A 19,703-nucleotide genomic window follows, 5' to 3' on the forward strand; every position below is an offset into this window, starting at 1 on the left:
GAGGTTGGTATTATTGTTGATGATACTGTTGGTGTGTTATTGTTAACGTCGTTGCTGATGTTTAAGTATTATTGTTGATGGGGTGTTACACTGTGGGGGGCGGCTCTCGTCCCGAGAAAGGACCGAGAGCACCGGGGGCCCTGACCGGGGGCCGAAACACAGCGCAGGGCTGGGGTCGCGCGGCTCCTCGTCCGTTGTTGTTGTTGTTGTTGGTGGTGGTGGTGGTGTTGGTGTTGGTGTTGGTGGTGTTGGTGGTGTTATCTATAGGTTAGGAAAGGGCTGTGGGGGCCCCCGGGGGTCGCCGGAGGGAGATTTTCGAAGGCGTGATGAGCTGCCCATGCTTGCCGACGACATCGCAGGAAATTATCCTATTAGGAGATAGTCGCACAGCTGGCGTCCCCGCTTCATATACATATACACATACATACACACACACACTTGCACTTGAACACTTAGCACCACACCTGTCGAGTACTGGATGGCAAGAAGGAGCAGGTCGTGCGCTTCAGTACTTTCCTCAGCAGTGGCCATAATATAAGATTCAGAAGGTTACATCATGGGTTACATTCATTGGTTACATTGTTCGTACGCCCGTACTTCTGCTCACCTGCTCTCTTTTGAGAGGGAAGCAAGCAAAACAAGTCTGGGTGTGCGTGTCCGAAAACCACTTTAGCATTTTCCATTTCGGGAATGCGAGCCCAGCACAGTCATATCATCGTAAACGTGCAAAACACAGACAAGACCCAGCTACCTGATGTCGATACTTTGGGGTCAAGGCGGGCGGTGAAACGAAAGGCGGTGCGGCCAGGCGGTGCGACTGCAGAAACCAGAAGGTGCTGCGCACTTCACTCCGTTTTCCCCAGAGAAAACTCTTTTTTACACACACAGACACACACAAAAAAACAGACACACAAAAAAAAAACAGACACACAAACAGACACACATGGGATGGTTTGCACATGCAGTTCACACATCTATCCGACGAACAAGGTACGATTTTGTACAACTGTAAAACGACGAACATGAAGCCGCCGCCAAAGTACGCGCCCGCCGCAACCAACGAAAAGCTGGCACGGTGCCGCTCTTTTTTCTCTTCACAGTCTCCTTTATAGCCAACCGAACCGCAACCGAACCGCAACAGCACTACAACGACCGCAATCGCAACAGCTGAACAGATGAATCGATGTGGACGGAACAAAAACAAGAAGCCTCGTCACCATCTCCATGTGGCACATTCGGTATATATGGGTATCCGCAATAGCCCTAGAGAACACACAGGACGCGACAAAAGGCACGCCCTGCAACTAAAAACCCATTTTGCGGTACCTTAGCAGCGGCGCCAAAAGAGATCTTCGCCGAGAAAAAACGCCAACATGTTTGAAAAGCATGTATGCACCAACATCCAACCAATCAAGTGAGGAAGAGAGTGAAGAAAAAGGTCACGGCAGGGCAGAGCCCTCTAAGGAGAGCCCTCTCATAATCCCGAAATGCATGTACCCGTACAAACGTGGTACGTGGCACAAATGCCGTATGATGCAGTACATATGAGGAGCGATGTCTCCAGCAAGTCATCATCATCATCATCATCATGAACAGCAGCAGCAGCCAGTTCCCCCAAAACTCGACAAGTTAAAATTAGGAACGGCAGAGTCGCAATGCCGCACAAAGTGACACACACACAGACACACACACACAGACACACACACACAGACAGACACACAGACACACACACACCCCTGCACAGGGGACCAGGACAGGACCGGAATCGTCACCAGGAAAGGACCTAATGACGCGTAACGCACAGTACGGGCATCAACCCCGGACGTACATCTGTGTACGGAAGACATCCTTCGTACGTGTGTGCGTGCGTATATGTGTGTGTGTTTGCAGTCACGCCCGGATTGAGTGCGGTTCGGGACAGACGTTGGCGGCAGTTCCAAATGTGAAGCTTTCGATGGGGGATGTTCCCTTGATCTTTTTGGCTATCTATCTATCTATCTGTTTATCTATCTGTGTACGACAAGCTCACGTTACACTGCCGTACCGTGAAGTACAGAGCGCCCAAAGAAGAGCTACGGGACTCATATGGTGCCCAGGTCGCCCCGAGCCGATTCAACCGAATTTTAAGCTCATATTAATAGCCCTTGTTTGTGCCGTGTTTGGGGAAGATCAGTTGCAAACAGCATCGCACAGATGCGAATGTGTTTCGACATGAGCAACCCCTATTGAGTCCGGGGCAACGGTCAACGGTCAACCCGTGGACCAAACCTGAGCCAAGTATCCTTAGTAACGCCAGACGGACCCAACAGATAGATGTCAACAGAAGAAAAGTCAACAGAAAAGTCTCAATGATTATGATGGCGATGCCAAAATTATGTGGTCAGTCTAGTTCTCACATTCATTTTTATCCCGTTATGCAGTTGTCGTCAAGTGTGCCGTGCAATTTCCGTACCGAGCCTATATCCACAATTCAGTTAGCCAACAACCCTTACGAACCGTTCCTCATCATCGGGACCTTTTCGTTCGTCATTGCAGTGCCGTACGATGCCGTACAGTGTCCGCTCTCATCCTAACCACCACCGGTGGAATGTCCCTGCCTGAAATGTGCGCACTAGTCGGCACCTAACTACCAGCCAACTACTCGCAAGTTCGCCGTTTTTCCAGCTTTCAAACACAAAAAAGCGCATGAGGACACATCAACGTACGGCGATTGCTGTTAGGAAACGCATATGCTTTGGCAGCACCCGTACGACTGTCCGTACAGATACCCACACACATATAACACGAACACTCGGTGTACGACGACACCAAGAGATTTGCAGCCCCAAGACGCAGCCGCCGATTTACGAAACCTAACAACAAACCAACTTTGCGTGTTACAACTCGCTAATTGTTACAAAACTAATTCCTATTATATATGCCCCCCTCCCGCCCCGAAGAGGCGCGAGAGGCACTACTGCGATGCATTCATTATGCTCAAGCAGTCAAGCCAAGATAGGGCACCGTACATTATGCCCGTACGACATGCCGTACTCGTACGGCATGTGTTAGCCCACTGAAACCCGTACCCAACTGCATCCCTGTTCTCTTCTCTCAATCAACGACGACGAGGACGGGCACGCACGAGATCGCGTACACACACACACACGGGGATCATGACACGCTGCCCCTGCTGCCGTGCCGCATTCATTGCCGTACTTACGCGCCGCGCAAGAGATAAAAGTGCACGTGTGGCTGAGAACGGCACATGAAGACTGAAACACACGCGCGCACACACACACACACACAAAAAGACCCACAAAGAGACGGAAAAGTGCACGTGTGAGTGTCTTACATCATATCTGACCAGGCCTGGGAGCAGCAGCAGCAGCAGCAGCAATAGAAATCTCCCCGTATGGCAACAGTCTTGAGGAACCCTTGCCGCTCCCTCCCGTGCCGTCGCCAGCACATAACACAGACACACACACATCACACACACAGCCACACCGCCGCATTGCAACAGGCGCAGTCAATCGAGCGGTACGTCGCCTTCCAAAACCCCTCCTCCAAAACCCTAGTACACCTAGCGGCCTGTTTGCTAAACAAGGGACACAGCCCCCCCCCATGTACGCATACACCCACCCACACACACAGACACACAGACAGACACACACACAAGCATTCTCCTCTTAGGGCCCTCTCTGTCCATGACTCTGTCTCTGTTCATCCTTTGGGCATTCTTTGCTCATTTCGTCATTTCTTCCCCCTTCGAAACACACACAGACATACATACCGATTGCCCACCACAATAGAACGAGGCACCCCTGAAGAAGCTGTGCGCCTCTGGCGGTTGTGCGGTGATGGTGGTGGTTGTGGTCGCAATCGTGTATGCTGACTGTGCATGTGCTGTGCGATACGGGCTTTGTCGCCTTCGCATGCCGTACACCACGGTTATGCGCGCGCGTGTGCGAAAAGCAACGTGTTTTTCTCACGCCGCACGCTGTAACCCGCCGCTGTCGGTTCGCTGACGTCAAAAGCCAAGTGACAAGTCACCAACAACACGGGAAGGGCTCCTGACGGCGGAAGGCCCCGCGAGTGTGAGGTGCCCTGAGCATGCTGAGCTGAGGTGCCCCCCCAACCCAGCGCCTTCAAGCAACGGCTTACTTGAAGCGTTGACCGCGGTGGGTCTACACGCGGCATCTTTACCGCCGCCGCCGCCGCCGCCGCGCCGCCGCAGCAGCAGCAGCTCGGACTGCCGCCATCGAGCACTTGCATCTTGACAAATCGCACACATACATACATACATACATACACACGCAGGTCACTCACTCACTCACTCTCACACGCGCACAGAGGGGAGGCGAGAGCCCTCGGGGAGAGCAGCTCTCACAACCAACAACCATCTCAAAAAGCATCCGCCTCTTCCCGTCCGCCAACGAACAGAATTACTGCTGCTGCTGCTGCCGCCGGTGGTGGTGGGTGGTCTCATCAAGTCACTCGCCCTCCCGCCCTCCCTCCCTCTTTCACACATACATTCCGCGCGACAACGTAGAGCGATTTCAAAGTCTTCTCTCGCACTCCCTCGCGCAAAAACACAAACGGGGAACATTCCGAGGAAGGAAAAGATCCGGTCGTACACGATACGGTACGACACACGAAAAGGAAAAGGAGGCTTACGATTTCTTTTGGGATCTATATAAAAGGCCAAGGCTGAGAAAGACGACCCTGGGTAACGGTAGGTGGTGGCAACCCCTTTGCGAGAGGCACAGTTTACTGGGGGGGCCCTCCTGTCACTTCCGGACGGACGGCTGTGAAGGGAAGATGATCATCCGGGTAGAGGCCACAGTTCCCGCCCTTTCCCAAACACCCAGATGTAGTCCCCGTACGTACGACAGACATTTCCTGAAACAACTTGAAAAAAACACAAGCCTGAAGTCCGTGTACGGAGGATCGCCACTATCACGACCGCCACCGCCAATGCCGCCTGGTCTGGTTTCTAACGGTCTCGGCTCAAGACCAGTGAGAAACAACTGACAACCGACAACCGAAGAACAACAACCATGCAGAGCTAAAAAAGCTGTGTGATAAGAGTGCCGACACCGGCTCACCAGTACCGGCCTACACAGGCTTAGACGCCAAAGGACAGCGAAGCCGCAGGTGCAGAGCCACACAGCCATTGCTGTTCATGCTGCAGGCGCTGCCTGCTTCCCGCCTCAACACACGACGGACGTGCTATTCTCGAGGGAGAGCCGCCGCCGTCATTCCCCCTGACGCTCGTCGTCGTCGCCGGCGGCGGCGGCGGCGGCGGCACCGCCGTCAACTGCTGCTGCGGCCGGCATGTGCCCCCGGTGCTGGCGTTATGACCCGGCCCGAAGCCGCTACCGCCACCGCCAGGCTGGGCCCCTGACGGCCAGGCAGGTGCGCGCGGCGCCGAAACTTGTTGCTGCTGCGGCATCTGCCTGTCGCTGAGGGTGAGCGCCGCGATCATGTCCTCCGTTGAGAGCCACAGCCCCGCGGCGGCGTGGCGGGCAGAGTGTACGGCAACCAAACCTGCCGCCTGAGCCGCGCGGAACCGACGGTGCGGAAGGCCCAGCCCCAACTTCCGTCCAAGCATAGCGGATCCGCCACCGCCGGCAACATTACTGCTGCCGCTGCCGCCGCCGCCGCCGGCGGGAGCGCAAGATGGCTCCGCCGCCGTCGGACTTGCCGTACAGGCACCATACGCGGGAACCAAATAGCCGCCGGGCCGGAGGGAGTTCCGACAGGGACGGCTAACGCCGCTGGCGAAGGTGCTGCTGCTACTGCCACCACCACCGCCGACGCAGGCTGAGGTACTCTGGTAGCCGAGAATGTGGGCGGCAGCAGCGCCGCCGGCGCCGCCGGTTCCGGAGCAGGAGTTGGCAGAGCGGCCGCAAATCGCCCCGATGCCTACACCCCCTGCATTCCGCCAGTCGGCCTCCTCGCAGCCCGCCTGTAACAGTGCGTGGGTCGCAGCCTCATCGCTAGGCGCGTGGCTGGCGGCGGTTGCCGCAGCGGCGGCGGCGACGCCGCTCTCCGCGACGGCGACAGGTTGCCGCTGCAGCCTGGCCATCGTCAAGATGGCCGAGTCGCAGAACGACGACACATTCGTACTGCTGCTGCTACTGCTGCTACCGCTATTGAAACTGCTGCAGCAGTTGCTGCTGCTAGGCGTCGCGGAGAATAGCTCCCCGCTGCCGCTGCCGACGCTGGCGCTGGCGGAGGCGAAGGGACGCTGTAGCGGCAGCAGTGCGGAAAGGTGCGTCAGGTACTCGGCCGTCAGCTGGTAATGACGCTGCTGTTGGTACGGCGTCATAACAGTAGTCGACACGCTGCCGCTGCACATGCCGTACAGCTGTAGCGGCGAAGCGCTAGCGCTGGGGCTGCCCTCGGGACTCATGAAGGCCTCGGAGGGGTCCGCGAAGATGGTGTCGTTGCAGGGACACCGTGTCGGAGTGTCAATTCCGTCACGATCGTCAACGTCCTCGTCAGCTAAACTCATGCTTGCACCCTCCACCTGAAGGGTGCTTCGGACACCAGATGAGCAGGCGTGGCTGAGACCTTTGCCCGCGCGCGGATTGCCGCGACGCAAATCGAAGCTGGATGGCCGCTTCGAGAGCGCCTTTGCCGAGGTGCCAAACTGGGTGCACTGCACCAGTTCAAGGGAGGAGAACGACTGGCTTTTGCTGCTGTAGTAGCGCGAGAGGCCGGCGCGGGATCCGCAACGCCTTTTCAGAGGCTTGGCGCGCACACTGTCGAAGCCTGACGTGGAATCGTCCGCGGGCTCTTGGGAAGCCCAAACCATTGCCAGATATTTAATCCTCAGGAATATCACAGAAAGAAGAGATGTCCAAGAAGGCCAGGTAACCTGGCAAGCCTTAAAGCCGATGGCTGTCGGACTAACTGACCGACTATGTCTGCGCCGTCCAAAAGCTCTTAACCTTGCAAAAGCGAGTGCCCATATATTTCTGAATAGTATCGGGATTGTCCTGTACTCAGGAAAACAAGAAACAGCAGCGTGGAAAAGGGATGTTGTGAGGCAGCCGCCGCATTAGTCGTCATTGTTAGGATTTGTTGCGGCTAGGTTACATTCTGCATTAAGTGGCATCAGTAAATGCATTTTGCATCTTAACAGCCGTAATCGGCAAAAAGTGCAAACCGGTTAACCGGTACATATGCCCACTGCCCCTACCAGACCCTGTGGTTTCAAGCTAGATACCCAATGCAGAAGAATAATCGGAATTTGCCACAACGGGGTGCATCTTCAAGTGCGATGTGCGGATTCACTGCCGCGTCGGAAGGAAAGGGCTTGTGACGTGGACTGCTACACTCCAGTTCGGGCATATACATCACATCCCAAGCTCCACAGGATTAAACACCTTAAATAAATTTGAAGGGACCAACGACGCAAACCAGCAAAGCAGCAGCTGTCTACGTCAAGTGTGCACGGCGACTCACCTTCAGCATGCAGTCTCGGGGAGCATTAGTCGAGCAATATAAACGGTAGCCACAATTTACTGCCCTCGGCGAATCCACGCGGATGGGGGCGTTGGTGGGAGTCGTCCACCTGATACACCTGAGTCCGGATTCGCAGCTCAAAATATCTTGCTTCGTTTTCTGTAGTGCCTCTGAAGGCTTTACAGTTAACAGTGCGATTGCCTAGTGTGTCATGCAGCAGCAGCAGCAATACTGCTGACAAGTATGGCTCGTACAATGTACGGTTGAATCATACGTGTTTGCCGATGTCAGTGATGTGGATTACCTTTACAAACCGCTTTTTCGCACGCTTGGTATCTACGCAGCAACAGCTGGCTTGCTACTCCCTTGACACTTTGCAAAATGCTTGCTTCCGCTTATACGTGTTTACCATTGGGCCTGGCTCAACCCGCATGCCGTGTTGTAATGAATTGACGAGTCATAACATCGCGACTTCGAGCCAAAACAATAACGTTATGTGCTCCTAGAAAGGAAAGCTTGGCCAGCAGAGGCTTGAAATGCCAAGCTGGTACCCGCAGGACGCCTCTTGGTATTCTGCCAGGAAATATAACATGGTTACAATAGCTTATGGTGCTGTTGTGGCCCGTGTCCCAGGGCAGTATTTATGCTTCCCACGGCCATGAAGGCTAACAGCGTTCAACTACATCGCTGCATGTAACACTTCCTATGCCCTCAGAACTTCTTTGTTTGATGCATTTAACTGTGACCTGCTTGAGCAGACTTCGCAGCCAAGAATTGGAAAATACGCACAGTCTCTGCTCTGCTCGACCTATCTTGTACTAATCCAAGGCGGCAACGGTTTCTGGTGCTATCCTTAAAAGTTCCATTGCTGCAATGGGGTCCTGAGATCCGACAAGTGAAGGACCACATTCCTCAGGTTGCATGTCCAAGCAATGATGTTGAAGCAGCCCTGGCAATAGTTATCCTCCTTCCACAGGTGGTGCACCAAGCAGATAACATGGTGTTGTTGACGGGGTTACACTGTGGGTGACTCGACCTGGCTAGAGCACTCAGCAGCACAGAGCGCTGCAAGCCGCACTAGGTCAGCCCTGCTCGCACCCTCTCAGAAGTTAAGGCAAATAGCAAAGCAAGAACCTCCATTAAATGGCACTCTACCTCTGGGGTCGGGGGCTCAGCAAGGGGTACAAAGCAAAACACCTTTGGCCGCGGGGGTTGTGACAAGCTGGCGTGGCGGGCCCCTGTAAAGCCCAAAGAAAGGCACAGCCCATACTGCTATCGCTTACCACGCCGAGAGCCCTCCCCTCCGTCCTTACCTGGCAAACCCAGCCCCAGCTAACCTCCCTCTCCATCCCCTCTCCCAAGCTGCTCCCAAGGAACTCCCTGGCCGCCCCCACCCAAACCACCAGACAAACCAGGACAGATGGACAAACAGTACCACTCCTCCCTGGACCCCGACTCCGGAGGATAGGCACGCACACGCACACGTATACACACACCTTCGATAGTTTAAACGAGCTAAAAGCATTAAGACTCAAACACAAAATTCGCCGTCGTACAAGCCTGTCCCTTGCTCCGCTGGCCACCTTGCTGCACTGCTAAAACACATCGAAATTGGGTGCCGCGGGGCAGTAACGGCCAAAGTCCCTAGCGCCCTAGCTGGCGTATTTGGATCGGGTGCACCGCCTCAGTCGGTGTTGCAATGCCTCCTTACCCCTACCAGACAGACTGCATGGAGCACCCCCAAGTTGACCTGACTAAAGCAGCGCCCACCCGCATTTCCCCTCCCCCTTCCCCCCTTCCCTTTCCCCCCTTCCCCACAAAAATCATTACAGCTATCAAAGACCCACTGTATTCTTAACATCCTATCTTCTACAACATTTCCCAGTCGCTATGGCTGCGACACATGCCATTGCTCGAACCCAATCCATTCAGAAATCATCAAAGTATGAGCCTAGTCGAATATTCATTCGTCTTTCTTTCGCCCGCCATCCGCTGAACCGCTGCATGCCCCTGCTACGTGGCCTCTTACCGCTGTACCCCCGCTCGCTGCCGCTTCCTTCACCGGGGTGCCCGGGGCGCCGGGTTATTTCACACACCAACCCCAAACCAAAGCCCCGCGCACTTCCTCCCATCCCCCCGCTCATTTCTACACGGTGCGCTCAACATGCGGACCAGCTCCTGCGTGCCCACGCGTGCAAAACCTGGGGACCTGAAAAACCCTACAGATCAAAAGTACCGGACGCGACAGGGCTGAAAAGGATCTATGCCCTTTTGCCTTTATTAAATCCTCAAACCCGTTGATAACGCAAGCCCCAGGCGGAGCACTACCGCTCTAGGAATCCGGCGGCGCGCTGGGCTGCCTCCAAGTTTTCTCGGCACATGGAATGGGCGATTTCGTTGGCAGTGTGGCTGACGATGATGCCTCCGAGCTTCACCTGATGAGGGTTGGGGGAGAGGTGGACAGGAGCGCAGCAGCATATGTGAGAATGCGATTGTTACAGAGGACCCCGAACGGGTCGAGTGCAGCGCCCCTAGTGTGAGTCGGGGCCTTGCACCCGCCCTTGGGTCTTGGATGATGTCTTAAAACGTATCGAGATCTGAGTCAGGTTTTGCATTGAGGCGCAATGAAATAGTTCCGCACTCATTAAATATCCCGAAAGCTTTATTTTGTTTTCAGTTGGTTTGGGGTTTTCGCCTCCGTAAATGCTAAAACCAAGGATTAGCGTAGCCTAACTACCTGGAACTCTAAGGGACCATGTGAATAGCCCTGTGGCCTATGCCCGAGCAGGGCGCAGCTGCCGTTAACCGCACACTGTGCGCCACATGAAGACGATGACCTCCCACACTACCAGCTCCCACCTTGTTGAGGCCGCTCCGTCCCACGTCCTCGACTCGCAGCCGCAACCGGCACTCGAGCTGCGGTGCCACCATTGTTGCCGGGAAGCAACCCAAATGCAGCTGGGAAGACCGCTCAGACGAAAGACCGTCCAGCCGGGCAGCCACGTGACCTGGACCGCCGACGTCGTCGTCCCCTGCTTCAAGCGGCCAAGCAAGGAGAGGCTATCAAGGACTGCCAAACGGACCCGCGCGTGGTGGGTGGGAAGCCGAAATTGGGGGTGTGGGGTGCCCAGGGTGAAGAGAGAACTGCCGGTGATGAGGGAGTAAGGACGGAAAACCAGTTTTTGGGGACATACGTACAGTTTTAAACGCATGTAAAAACATAGAAAAACATTTGTATGTATGCCCCGTCGGTCTCGGCCTTGACTTAAACGGGCACGCCTTGGTATATGTAATAACAAATATCCTCGGGGTGTCCAACAAGTAAGAGTTCACGAGTATGATGATAAGGTGTCTACTTCCCTGCCCTGCCGTACCCTGCCCTTGCCGAACTGGTCTGGACGGCTCGGAGTGCCGGTGGATCGGAGATCATACTCCTGTTTCCTAGACAACCCTTTTTCCAGTGCTGCTGCTACTCTGCCCTGTCTCCTATTCAGGCCACCTACTGCCACTACTACTACCCGGCTTCCAACGGGCTCACAAGGCCTGACACGTGGTGTCCACGTGTCCGGGCATCATACCACTCACCCTGGTGCGCCCCGCTGGCAGCCGCAGCCTCATCCGCGCCCTCACTGCACACGCAGCCGCCCTCGCAGGAGATCGCGGCCACACCTATATCCTCGTAGCTCTTGAGGTACGCAACGATCACAAGCAGGCTGGCGTTGTTGCCATGTTGTACGGCAGGCTCCGGAACCGTGGCCAAACCCGCATCGGAAGCGGCAGTGGCAGCGGCAGCGACAGCGGCGGTGGTGATGGCCAAGACGATGGAGGCGTTGGGCGTAGTGGCTGTGAAGCCCCATTTCGGAGCCTGCGGGTTTCTGCCCTCGTCACGCCATTCAAAACCCTGTGTGTTATATGGGGGTAAGGGGGAGACGTGAGGGGTAAAGCTGGGTTTCAGACACGCCCTGGAGGCTACGGCACACCCCGCAGGGATCCGCTCTCTCCTGGACGCCGTGCGCAACATCCACAGCCCTTACTACACCCCCTGGGGCCCCGGCGTCCTTCTTGCTTCCTGACCTTGCTGTCATGATATGGACTTTGGTGAACCAAGGGGACGAGGAGAGAAACAATCATTATCTTGTTTGCATCTCTTGCAATCTCTTATAGGAGGGAAATTGGTATTTGTACGACTGACTGCCGTGCATACCTGCATGTCAACTGCCGCGGCCCGCAGCTTATCGCCCATGAGGCAAATGTCCAAGTCGGTGTCGAAGTTGTCGGGGAGCATGTGTGTTGGAATGGGTGCCAAAATCTGCTGCTCCTCGGACTGCGATCCCGTGGGCGTGTTTTCAGTTGGGTTTATCACTTCTTCGGTACGCGTTGGGAGGGTTGTGTGTAGCAGGAGGGCACATGCGTGACTGCTCATAACGCCGACATACATACATAAGTAAACACCGCGATGTCGCCTTCTAGTATTTCTAGCGGACTTCGCAAGTAGGCACGTTGACATCATCCTCATGAAGCACTTCCACTGTGTCAGTTCATCAAGCATCTTAATTGTATTGTGTACAGCGCATGTTGTACAGCGTAGGCTTATGTAATGAAAACCCTACCTTCCCGTACCTGTCTCCAAGGCCTGGCGACCAGGCCTCTAGCCACACTTAGCAGCATCCCGACCACCAACTCGCTGATTGCCCTGGGAAACCCGGGGGTTGACAGGGGTTTGAGACGGATGGACGGCAGGGGAAAGGGGGAGGAAGGAAAGTACATCAGCACGCTACGTGTAAAGCTCATGAAAAGCTTAGATCAGAAAGCGAAATGACACCGCGCTTCCCCTCACACATTGGGTGTCAATAAGGGGGGAGGGCGTGTAGGGCGACATGTCTTCTCTGCAGACATCCGGCAGCCGTCTCAACAGACCAGGGAACCACTTTTTGCCACCCGGGTTTCCTTCCGCATTGCTTTTTACGTGTCCCTGTTTGTCCGTCTGTTTGCTTGTCTGTCCAGAAGCCTGAGACATGTTCCACACAGCCCGTCGGCGGCGGCTTAGGGCACAAGTCAAAGGCTCAACACTGGCTGTACTACACTACCAAACCCGGCACCCACCCGCCCACCTGTGACCTGTCAAGCCAGAAGGGTGCATGGGGTCCTCGTAGAATAGCGCCTCCTGTATGGCATGCAGTACGGCATAATGTACGGCATAATGATGAGCAGCTGACGGAGAGTGAGGAGGGGAGGACGAGACGCTGACCCAACGACCCACAAACCGACACACAAACTGACCCAACGACCCACAAACTGACACACAAACTGACCCAACGACCCACAAACTGACACACAAACTGACCCACCGACCCACAAGCTGACCTACCGGATCCGCGGATGCGTTGTTCCTGGTCAGGTACCGCATTGTGTGAACCTGCGAATGGTCCGGGGGAAGCGAGGAGGGGTATCTGTCGGGGATTCGGGTGGGTGGGCGGCGGAACCGGGGGAAATGTAGCATGAATACACATACACACACATTAACACACGCACGCGGCTTTATGGATCTGTTAAGACCAGTCAAGTCAACCCAAAGGGAGAGCGTCAAGCGACCAGGCTCTGAAACCAAGAGCTAAGGTGCCCTCTTCCTGGGCCCTGAAAGGCCACAGTAAACCTCACACTCACACCTTCAGTCAATCGCCAAGACAATCCCTAAATACACATACATACAAACATACACCTCCGCCGGGCTCCGCCCCTCCTTCCCTCTCCCCCCTCCCCGGGTTTCCAACCCTGCCCCCATGACCTGCCTGGAAGCCGCGGGTCCCCGCGACCATGTGGTGATACGCAGCCGCCTGCAACCAACCAGTAACCGACAACTGTCAGCTGTCAAAGTGTCAACGACCGTCAGCTTGGACGATGACGTGGACGGGGCCAGGGTGGGAGTTGGTGGTCAGTAGCGGCAACGGTTGGTGACTTGGTGCTGAGGAGCAATACGCACTGCACCTCTTACCTCGCCGACCGATTACACAGGGTCGGGATCCCCGTGTGACGGGTGACGGGCCGCTACCACGGTATTTCGTACACACGTTCACGTACGCCGTACGCCACGATGGAAATTCGTCGTTAAAACCTCCGAAGACATTGCCTTCCCCCCCTTATACACACGCACACACACACACCACCACCACCACCAGACTCCCCGGACATCCCAACACCAGGACTGCACCCACCTTGACTGAGATGAGCGGCAGTCCGTAATAAGTAGCGAACTCGAAGAACTGCGCCTCTGCACGCACATTTGCCCGATGGACCCAATCGTGCAGGAGGGTGGATGGGTGGATGGAAATTCATTCATTCATTCATCCATTCATGCACCCCGTGAGCATGTACGGGAAATGGATCAGGGGGGGGGGGAGAGAGATTTGTAAAGCACGCGGATGGCTGTGACGCGGCGAGCTGTTTAGATTGGCAGCCTGTTGGCAGGCAAGTGCTTCGGAGCATTCGGCACGAACAGCATTTCCGATCCCAACGCAATTGGGAAGTTGGGGAGCGAGGACAAGATCATATTGCTGTTTGGAAAGAGCGATGAGGATGAAGGTTTACAAGGCTGACTGAGCAACCACTTAGATGGTCAAAAGGTAATCCACATGGGGCATGGATGCCTGGGGAGGGCCGGCCTTCTGACACCCCTCCCCAAGGAGATCTTCCAGTAGCCCCTTCGACCGCTACAGCTACAGCTACAGCCACAGCTATAGCCACAGCTACAGCCACAGCTATAGCCACAGCTATAGCCACAGCTATAGCCACAGCTACAGCCACAGCTACAGCCACAGCGACAGCCACAACTACAGCTATAGCCACAGCACCTACCGGCGTTGGTGAAGTAGCTACAGCCAAGGATTCACGGGTAGATAACAGTTGCGTGGAGGGAAGGGGGCGGGGGGCAGTGTCGGTTTAGGGGAGGGAGAGGGGACCGTGTGAAGGGGGGAAGGGGGGGCCGGGGTGTGGTGTGTTGGCGGGGGCCCGGAGCACCGCTTGTAGCCGCGGACACGGACACGGACACGGCTGACCGTAGCACACTCGCACACAGCTGCCCCACTATGCCCGGTCGAGCAAGTCATCCCCTCCTCACAGCTCATATTTACACAGAACATGTAGCACATGCAGGGGCTTTCTGTCAGGTGGGTTTCAGGTGGATCGATCAGGCTACGAAAAGTGTGATGGCAGCGGAGAACCAGCTTAAGTGGATTCACAGTATCTGTGGCTAAGGAGGATATCAGTTAGCAGGCGCACTGCTATGGCATAGGGTTAGGATAGTTCAATGCGTCCGACGTAATTTTTCTTTTCCGGGGATAGGGTAGATAATAGTTTTTTCTTATGCGTTGGCTGTCACTTGCGGCCCGTCGGGGCTCAGTGTATGCCAAAAGGTGTACCACATACACACACATATGCGCACTGTTCGCGTTTTCGCGTCAGAGGCGATGCCTCATTTCAATATGAGGCAACATACATACATACATACACGCGGCTTTAGGGACACAGTCGCACGCGGGTGCACTCTGACACCCGAACCCACACAGTATCCGAGGACGTGTTATTCGCAAGCTTGGCCTGGCTGTACCAGCGGTACATGTTGAGCAGCACCACAGCAGGATGGCGGGGCAGTCGAAGAAGCTTCCGGATCAGCTGTTCAAAGCTGCGCATGAGTGTGAGGAAAGGAGTGAGGACAAAGGGTAGGGGATCAGGGCGCGGGGCTGGCTTAACGGCAGGTACATGGTAACCCCTGTTTGGGTACATTTTGGTTGCAGCGTCATGCAGTCCGCTCAGGTTTGACTCATGTGTTTTTTATGGGAAAGAGCTCGGCCAAGGCTTGGCTTTCCTTCCGCAGATGGGAAGCAGGCTGGACCCTAGCCCCCAGCCCCCCCGGCCAGCAGCGCAAGGCAGCATCTGCTACAAGGCTGCTGCTGCTGGTGCTGCTTCTTCCGCCCCATTCCCTGATCCTTGGGGGTGAGGGAGGAGCCGCAACAGAGCCCCGCAGCGGCATCAGCGCAATGGTCCAAACCCCCGTGCAAGAACAGATGGATCGCGGCCCGGGCAGCCGTTGAAGCCAGGCCACAGGGACAAAAGGCATAAACACATCTCTTGGATAGGAAAGCCTTTACAGGATCGAGTGTCTCTTCAGGCGTAACCCACGCACAAAACAACTCGGTTATAAACACAAACAAAGATATTAAGTTTACCTTCTTCGCGCCTCGTTGACCATTTGCGGTTCAGGATAGGACGGGTCGTTGATGGCGTAATCCACTAGCACGAGATCCACGCTGGCTTCACGAAGGTACTCCTGCAAGGCATATATAACCGTTTGTACGGCTATTGGTCACTGCCGTACGTATGCGGTACAGCACACGTCGTTTCACTGCCATAACAGCAGAGAGCGTATGACCCGAAGAGTTTGAAAAATCCATTCCTGACACCGCAAAAACCGAACAAGAGGGCGTCTCAACGATCTCAACGACGTCCTGGGAATTTTGAGTTGCCGAGGATTCCCCAAACCACATCACTACTTACCACTTACCCTTAGACACAAGTTCATGTAGGCTGACCCAGTGGCAGGACACGCCGCGTTGATCACCCGTACCGAGGAGGCGCCGTTTAAAACGCCCCCGGCCGTTGCGGCGTCGCCGCCCGCCGGCAGCACGGCCATGTCTGCGACCCCAGGGGCTGGCACCACCGCCTCCAACCACATGTTGAGCCAGTGCTCAAAGCTAGGCTCCCCAGCAACCGCGCCCATGCCCTTGGACACGGAGGCGCCTAGGAGCGCTATGGTGAGATTGTGGCCTGGTAGGGGTGGTGGGCGGGAGATGTTAGACGAGAAGAAGGATGTACCAGACTGGCTAACATAGGCGTGTTGGTGGTCCGGGCGTAGGGCGGCAGGGAGGGGATCGCCTTTTGGCGATGAGGGGTCCCAGGCGTGTCTTATGACCCCCTGCCGTACCTTCCGCCATCCGCCGTACGAAGCTCCGTATACGCTCTGAATCCCCCATGTACAGCGCCCGATGGATGTCTCTGTGGCGGAACATCTGCGATCGACTGCCGTGGGCGCGGTACTGCTTGGCTGCTTGCAACAGCCGCATAATCCTAAAAGTGGCGTCAGAGTCAGCACGACCGTGCATGCCGCCCGCTGCCGTTGCTGCTGTCGCAGCTGCTGCTGCTGCTGCCTGGCCATCCTCCGCGCCAATGCCGCCCACACCGACTGTTGCTGCTGTCGCAGCTGCTGCGTGCGATTCAGGCACGGCCTGAATGTAGTGGGACGGGGGGTTATCATACTGTATGATGGGCGTCTGTATGTATGTATGTACGTATGTATGTATGTATGACGTTGATTACACTGTGGGCCGCGAGAGCCGGGGGCCGAAGCCGAAACACAGCGCAAGGGTCGGGAGCACACAGCACAAGTCGGTTAGTCTTGCGTGCTCCCGACCCCGACTCAGACTGCCAACACTCTACGCAGCCACTCCGCAGCCACCCCATCTGGGGATGGCGCTGCAGTGAAAACACCACGAAGGGCTCTCAGGTCCCGCTAGAGCGAGTCCACAAGTCTCAGCTAGGGCAAAGTCAAAGGCTCTCTGAAACAACCCCCCCAAACACCACCAACGAAAACGGGATTCGAAGGGAAAACAAACAAACAAACAAACACAAATTCGGTTGGGGCAGTCCCGGCAGGGGAGGGCTCCTGATATACCTAACAGGCCAACAAAAAACCTCCAATAGAGAAAGGCTAAGAGAGCTCGACACCACAAGACGTCTTGCAACCACCTTAAAACAACTGACCTCCACCACCTGTCCCTTCCTGGGCTGGTCCAGGGGAGAAGTAGCCTTATAAAGAAAAGGGATCCCGCACAAGCCTGATCACCACTGCAGGGGCCCGGGATAGTCCGGCGAAACGACCAAAGCGTTAGCGTTGCCACGACACTCAGCTCCTAGACCCTCCGGAAAACCGCAGGGGGAGGATTGTAGCCCGCGCGGCGCCTCCCTCTTACCGCCACTAACCTGAACGGTTGGTCCTCCAGAAACCTATTCACCCTGTCTCGTACTGCACCGCTCTCACCTTCGTCCCTCGCCAAGCAACCCAGTCCCACAGAGAAGACGTGTCTAAATAGAATGGGCCTCCTCGGGCCACATCTCCCCCTCATCCGAGCCCCGCTACCACCACCAGACCTCAACCTCCCAAACACCAGAAAACCTACGTCCTTTTGGCGCTCTCACCGCCATCTCCCCCCATCTCCTCCCCTGTCCGAGCGACCCTACCTCCCCCCGGCTCCCCAGCATCCTACAACCTCGGAGCGGCACTAGGGAAGAAAAAGGGTTCTTCCCTGCACGACGTGACCGCCTCCATTCCCCGTCCTTCTCCTCTCCCTCTCCCGTCTCGGGGTTCCCTCTCACCTATTCCCTTGTCCTCCAACCCCCATCCCCTTCGAACTCCTATACCCCCCCGAGCCCTGCCCTACAAACTCAGCTCAAAGCGCTCTTAGGCAATAATTTCCACCGCTTCGGCGCACCGCAGTGCGCCTTCTGAAACCGACAGGATCGGGTGGTCGGGTCCCACCCTGTCCCAGCCTCTCCGCGGGGTGCCCAGCGCCGTGAAGGAGCGCAGGCGCGCCCAGAAGTCCACCACTGCCCGGGCGCGGGCCCGCTCCAAGGGGGTTGCTGCGGGTGCTGCTGCCGCCGCGCCTGCCGTTGCTGCTACCACCCCTGTCGCCGTGTTCCGCTCCTGCGTTTGGTCCTCATCCCCCGGCGCATTCAGTGCAGGCCCCGTCTGCGGTCCCGCCCCGTCGGCCTGGATGAAAAAGTCCGTTATCCGCCTCTGCCTGGGGCCGGGTACCTGCACCTGCTGCGCGTGCTCCCGGTTCTGTGGTCCTTGGCTCCCAGCTCGTTCCTGCCTCCTGCCCGCTGCCCTCAGGCAGCATCTGCCAACCTCCATGGCAGACAGGGCCGACAGGGCGATTATATCCCATACGGCCTGTTCGCATCCGGTTGGGGCCAGTAATAGCCAGAGTTGCTTTCGGGTGACTCCCCCTACCGCCGCTTCCTGGGAAGACTGTAGATGCCGGTCGATCTGTGCCTGCACCGCCTGCGCCACCGGGCATTCCCAAAAGTGATGCATGCGTGGCGAGCATGGCTGACCAGCTGCTCCACCGAATCCGCCACATCCACAGCGTTCTGGAGTCATGCGGGCTAGGTGCGTGTTGCCCGGTAGGGGGACGCCATCCACTGCGAGCCGCCATAACGTCTCCTTATTCTCATTCTCCCATCGTACCCCGGACCATACGCGGGCCTGCGTCGCCCTGAATAGGCTGATTTCCGACGGGGGCGGCGGCGACGGGCCCTGAGGATCCGTCGCCTCCCGCACAAATTCAGCTACCAGGCGTCTTCTCTTCTCCTCCATAGGCCCACATTGCAGCTGTGTCGCCAGGCGAACCGTGAGGCGTGCCAGCGGGATGGCCTCCGCCATCCCAGGTATACGCCACCCAATTCGCCCAGCAATCATACCCATCGCTTGCATGCTGGTCAGCAGTGGTGCTGGTGACGGGATGACAGCCTCCTCCCCTTCTGTTGCCGCTGCCATCGGTTCCGTTAGCCCCCGCTGCTGCTGCTGCTGCTGCTGCTGCTGCTGCTGTCGCCGGGTCTCAACCGTTCTAGCAGCTTCGAGCCAGGCCGGGTTTATGCTGCTATGCAGCGCCGCGAGGGCTGCCCGGGTCACGGGTTTATCCCGCGTGGAGATCGGGGTAAGCGGGTCGAGGTGAGTCTGGGCCCACTCCAGCCACGCCGTCCTAGGGAGGGTTGCCAGATCGCTGCTCTCTGCCAGGGCCCAAACCCGCACCAGGTCCCCTACCGTCTGTAGTTTCCTGCAGGTGGCAAGCCCAGGGTATTGGTACTCCAGGCCGGGGCGGCGGCCCCGGTCCGTTGGGACGGTCCCTCCAGCATTGGGGAATAGCGGATTTCCCCATAATGCAGTCGCCCAGCACCAGTCACCGGGTGTCAGCGGGTTGGTCCCGATGTCCTCTGGTGGCGGCAAGTGCCCCAGGGCTCCCACAATCCGGCTGATATCCTTCGGCAGGTCACGAGTCCCAAGCCAGGGCCCAGTTGGGCTCGCGGTTGTCAGGGCCCACGGCTGGAAAGCGGGGTTCGTGAGCAGAAGGTAGGCTGAAAGCGTGCGGACCCAGGGGTGGATACCTCCGCCCACCTGCATATCTGTGTCTGTTGCG

General features: G+C 56.7%; 1 protein-coding gene across 1 annotated transcript; it reads right to left on the reverse strand.

The window, feature by feature from the left end:
• Positions 1-5,107: 5,107 nt before the first annotated feature.
• Positions 5,108-7,464, reverse strand: VOLCADRAFT_96091 (uncharacterized protein; the record flags this gene model as incomplete). The annotated part of the gene is made up of 3 exons (XM_002955191.1): positions 5,108-5,950; positions 6,515-6,646; positions 7,456-7,464. The coding sequence occupies 3 exons, from the start codon at positions 7,462-7,464 to the stop codon at positions 5,108-5,110; spliced, it is 984 nt and encodes a 327-aa protein (XP_002955237.1).
• Between the last annotated feature and the right edge of the window lie 12,239 nt (positions 7,465-19,703).

This window comes from Volvox carteri (genome assembly GCF_000143455.1).
Source record: "Volvox carteri f. nagariensis unplaced genomic scaffold VOLCAscaffold_49, whole genome shotgun sequence".
NCBI classification, from domain to species: Eukaryota; Viridiplantae; Chlorophyta; class Chlorophyceae; order Chlamydomonadales; family Volvocaceae; genus Volvox; species Volvox carteri.